Genomic DNA, 5411 nt, shown 5'->3' on the forward strand with positions numbered 1-5411 from the left:
AATTCGCTCTATGTGCACATGTTAATTAGAGACTTTTCTATCCCGTATAAGAGTTTTGGAACTAATTCTGTTTCTTTTTTTGAAAAAAAGTTAGGAAACAAATCTTGCACATTTAAACCTTTGTCTGCCATCACACTGTCACCTGGATCACATAGTTGAACTATTCTACATCTTTCAACTATTTCATAGTCACTGGTAGAACCAACATATACATAATAGAGACATAGTTGACTAAACCACCAGGTGTCGAACATACAAGTATTTTCAGTGTTTTTGTTTTTATATGATGAAAAGGTTGCCTGAGCTCTAGGAGCTTTAGGTTTTATCACGGGACATTCTGTGCTGTCAATAATAATCCAAGTCGTAGGAAACTTTAATCTAAAGTTGGATGGCGAAAAATACCTGACTAAACCACTAGATGGCCAAGTGTTAGCCTCACACCACTGTTTAGACATAAAAACAATCCATGTATACACAATATTCTTAACACTAGTTCAATCTAGAATCTAGACAGTTCAAAGTTGGTTGTATAATGCCTCAATTTCATCAAAGTCATAAAAAAACTGATTTTCAACTGACACCCTATCAATTTGAAAATATATGTATCTCAAACAATGTGCTGCTGGACCAAGTGTGATCAAAACAAATAAAAATTTAGTATACAACTCTAAACCGGTATAAAAATGCATGGCTGTGTCACGCGTCTTCATTTCAAAATTCTCTGCTGAAAACATAGGCATTGATGGTGTTTGCGTAATTCCATCTGTGAAGCTCAACATTAGCTCGGCAGTTGGTGGTGGACAGTCATAAATCCTTTCTGCAGTATGAATGACTTCTTCAGGAAAACCAACTTTACAATCAAAACTTTCCTCTAGATTTCTACTACAATATTCATCAAGTTTAGTTCTTTTGTTTTCACAGGGAACTGCCCTGATTTTTCTTTTTGTGGACGATTCAGTCTCTTGCTTGGTCCAGGAAAATAGGCTGGGAATGGCAGTAGACTTAAGTCTCTGTATGGTGGGTTTGCGCCCTGAAAAAGGTTATAAAACATTAGTTTTTTGATAATTCAATGAACTTCCATTAGCAATGTATACTTTGTACTACCTGGCGAAATATTAACTAGATTTATTCATTACAATCTGGATAAAACTATGTTTGCCTGATTCAATGTATGTTATGTAAATCCAAAGGACAAACAATGAGAGACTTATGCAACAAACGTACATTGTTTGTACCTAAATAACTATAATATAGATGAGATCATGTCATTGTTTTGTTCCTGTTAACATTTTCATTGATATTTTTCAAGAAAGTCTATGAGGCATATCTTATGCATTCCTGTCATTACTACATTGGCATAATTACTGCTAAAATAATTCTCAGTATGATATACCTCTTGTAAGAAATCATTATAATTGTAGCAATCACCAAAAAATCTCAAACAGATCACATTGAATCGTAATCCAAAAAATTATGACGTCTTGAATTAACCACCCCCTTTTATTCTAAAACGATAATTGCGGTTGTAAACAGACTTTGGTTTATTCGCATGGCGATTACATATATAACTATATATTTCAAAAAGAAAATAGAGTTTTACCATGAATAGTTTCCTGCCCATAGTCTTTTTCAGTCAAATGTGCCTTGCAAACAACAGCTGATTGAGATGGACTCCACGATTGCATCGTGTTCTCGTCCAATCTGCGTATGGGCCATGGCGTTGATCCAACTTTTCCTTCTTTTCAAGTCATTTGGAAATGCATGTCCTCCTCTTAAATGACATCCAGGTACACAACAACAAGTACTTGGCATCGTTAATTAAAAATGTAACTGAAATAGTTGCACAGTGCAGAAACCGGAAAGTGAGGAACAGGTTCGGCTACCACGGCGCCACCTATTCAGGAACGATAATTTGCTACTTTATATAACTGCGAAATAACAATAACGTTAGACGGGTTCACGTGCATAAACAGAAATGTGCTTTAAATTGTATAATATAATTCATGTTCAGTCGACCTTTAATTATTATATCAACGTCTGAAATGATTTATAAACATCTAGATTACAGATAACCCGAGCTCTTTCCACACGGAATTCAAATAATTCTAGTTTGTCAATCGGTTGACTGCTTATAATGCAAAATACAAATATATCAAAAGTTTTCAAAACTAACAAAACACAATGATCGTTTCTCTATTTCCCAATGTATATGAAATGAAACAAAAAACATTTTATATCACAATAAGAAGAGGAGAGAATTCAACATTTCCGGATCTACTTGGAGCCTAATGACCCCCACGTAGATAAGTTGGATATCGCGGAAGGAAAGATTAACCCGGCAACCAGAAAGGCATTAAAGCACTGCCTTTAAAAACCATGTTACCTGAACATAGGAATTATATGAATTAATTGTCTAATATCTAGAAAACCATAATAGATATAGAAATAAATCATTCGCGCAAAAAATGCTCATGATATCAATTTTTACTTATTTCCCATTTCCACCAAAATGATCGGACGGCTTCTTTAAATGACTCCTTTCAAGAGTACCCCCCCCCCCCCCCCCCCCCCCTAAAATGACGACTTTTGACTTATTCGCGAGGTTTGCCTTTTATCTCGAAAACTATGATAGGTTGGAACTATAAAATAATCAACAATGCAAGATATATATTTTTGAGAGGTGAGCGATTCAGGCTATTAGGTATTTTGTAATTTTAGTTTAATGAATTAGCTCTTATCGATAAATGGAGCAACATATTTTCTCTCGAATATATGAGACAGATTACAATGTGTACAGAAGCTTCTGAATATAGTCTACTATTTTACTGTATGTCAATACTCTTATCTCGGAAATAAAGAGTGAGTTCTCATTTGACGGAAAAAAATACGACCAACAGCTGTTTTGCAAAACTACAAAAAATAAGATAACTCCGCTACTGCCAAACCCTCGGTTCCCTAAGAAACGGCTCACTATATTTATACAGAAATAAGATAAAACGTATTTATAATAACACTGTATCATATTACAGCTACATGTATATAAATAAGTCTGAAAAATTAAGGCTGATATAAAAAAAAAAATCTAATTTGTCTGTTAACACTTCTCACAGATCATTTTACGTATTCAACTCACAATTATATGGAAATGATAATTTCTGTTGACCCTAAACTTTGTTTAAAACACGTACGAAATAGAAAACAATATTATGTATAGAGAAAAGACTATCTTATAAATATTTAGATGATACTTTCATCAGCATTAGTCTGGTTTTTGTCTGCAATTTTATTTTTAATGTCAGTACTCTTAACCCGTCAATATTTTATTAAAGAAAAGTACATGTATGATTCAGTGAAAGTGAATAGTTGCTTTGATGCTGTTGGTTTTTCTCCTTTCTTTTCGGAATGAAACCAAGTTTCTTGTAAACTTGCGAAACTGCTGGCATCATATAAATAAAGTAATTGCGCCTTGAACTGCGCCTTGAGCAGTGTGGATAGAATAATGCATATATACCTCCAAACTTGTTTGTAAGACATGTAAAATTACGACACTGTTAACCAGACTCAAGCTAGCGAACAATAAGCCAGCGAACAATAAGGTGTATCAAGCTAGCGAACAATAAGCCAGCGAACAATAAGAAATACGCGCCAAACTGATCTTGCCTAAAAACCGAAGACTTGCAATAACATGAAACGTTCTTTGAAATCTGATGACAATCATTTCCAGTAGGAAGACGAAATGCAATACATTTTCAAAAAGACTATTAATTGAAAACTGTTTATTTATTTATTTATTTATTTATATATTCAAGACAACATAATTGTTCTTGACCACAGGACATCTCTTGTAGGATTTTCAAAATTCCTTTTAGGTTCTCCTCTCCCTTTTTTGATTACCTTTGAGTAGAAACGGTTTGTTTTTATAATCATGATAATAGCGAATAAATAAAAAAAATAGACCATACTTAACTAGTGTAAAGATAAAATTAAATCCACATGCTTATATTCTTTTTAAAAGAAAACAAAATACCGATTTTGGAACGTAAAGTACAGAATTTTGCAGTCAGAATTATAAGATGAAATAAAAGCTTATAAATATCCACAGTTTTCGTTAGGAATGATTGAAAACTTGCAATTTATTTATTACATTTCAATAGGAAATGTGTTTTATGTGACAATGACACACGTGACACGATATCTGAATGGATATAAAGATTTTAGCTACTTTAACAGACAAAATTTTCAAATCAAAGCTTTTCAAGGAGGCATATTTAAAAAAAAATCGGGAAACAGACGGAAAAACCGAAATCAGAAGAACAATTTCTTTACACTGATTTAAATTAACAAGAAGAGGATGCAATCACAACAAAACAAACTATTTCATTTTAACATTGGAATTATAATCGGGGAAACGGTCCAAAGTTGGGGTAGGGTGACCCAACCCCCTCCCTTCTTTAATTCATAAAAAAGTCCCTACGGCAAAGCTTTTGTTCACACCGGGCACAAATGATAGGCAATTGCCTAAGGTTACCTGGTGCCAAAGACCTAGGTGGGTAAAATTACGGAACTTTTATAATTGAGGTCCAAAGTTGGGGTAGGGTGACCCAACCCCCTCCCTTCTTTAATTCATAAAAAAGTCCCTACGGCAAAGCTTTTGTCCACACTAGGTACAAATGATAGGCAATTGCCTAAGGTTGCCTGGACCAAAAGACCCAGGTGGGTAAAATTACGGAACTTTTTTAATTGAGGTCCAAAGTTGGGGTAGGGTGACCCAACCCCCTCCCTTCTTTAATTCATAAAAAAAGTCCCTACGGCAAAGCTTTTGTCCACACTAGGTACAAATGATAGGCAATTGCCTAAGGTTGCCTGGACCCAAAGACCCAGGTGGGTAAAGTTACGGAACTTTTTTAATTGAGGTCCAAAGTTGGGGTAGGGTGACCCAACCCCCTCCCTTCTTTAATTCATAAAAAAGTCCCTACGGCAAAGCTTTTGTCCACACTAGGTACAAATGATAGGCAATTGCCTAGGGTTGCCTGGACCCAAAGACCCAGGTGGGTAAAGTTACGGAACTTTTTTAATTGAGGTCCTAATTCCTGAAATAACATTTTTTGTAGAATCAACGTATAGACAATGTAAAAACTATGTTAATGATTACCTTTCAAGACAAAAGTGTTTAAGTAAATTGATTTTTTCTTGAAAAAGCGGATTTCGTTTTTCTTTTTGTTAAAGGTTTGAGAACTATATTATGTATCAATGTATGGTGCGCAACTTTTTTTATGAATTAAAGAAGGGAGGGGGTTGGGTCACCCTACCCCAACTTTGGACCTCAATTAAAAAAGTTCCGTAACTTTACCCACCTGGGTCTTTGGGTCCAGGCAACCTTAGGCAATTGCCTATCATTTGTACCTAGTGTG

General features: G+C 34.8%; 1 protein-coding gene across 1 annotated transcript; it reads right to left on the reverse strand.

Annotated features, from left to right (window-relative positions):
- Positions 1-221: 221 nt before the first annotated feature.
- Positions 222-1994, reverse strand: LOC127722468 (uncharacterized). Its single transcript, XM_052229315.1, has 2 exons — positions 1601-1994; positions 222-1030 (listed from the first exon to the last, which is right to left on the reverse strand). The coding sequence occupies exons 1-2, from the start codon at positions 1683-1685 to the stop codon at positions 516-518; spliced, it is 600 nt and encodes a 199-aa protein (XP_052085275.1). The 5' UTR covers positions 1686-1994; the 3' UTR covers positions 222-515.
- Positions 1995-5411: the final 3417 nt, after the last annotated feature.

The sequence above is a fragment of the Mytilus californianus genome, unplaced genomic scaffold, assembly GCF_021869535.1.
Source record: "Mytilus californianus isolate M0D057914Y unplaced genomic scaffold, xbMytCali1.0.p SCAF_12, whole genome shotgun sequence".
Taxonomy (NCBI): Eukaryota; Metazoa; Mollusca; class Bivalvia; order Mytilida; family Mytilidae; genus Mytilus; species Mytilus californianus.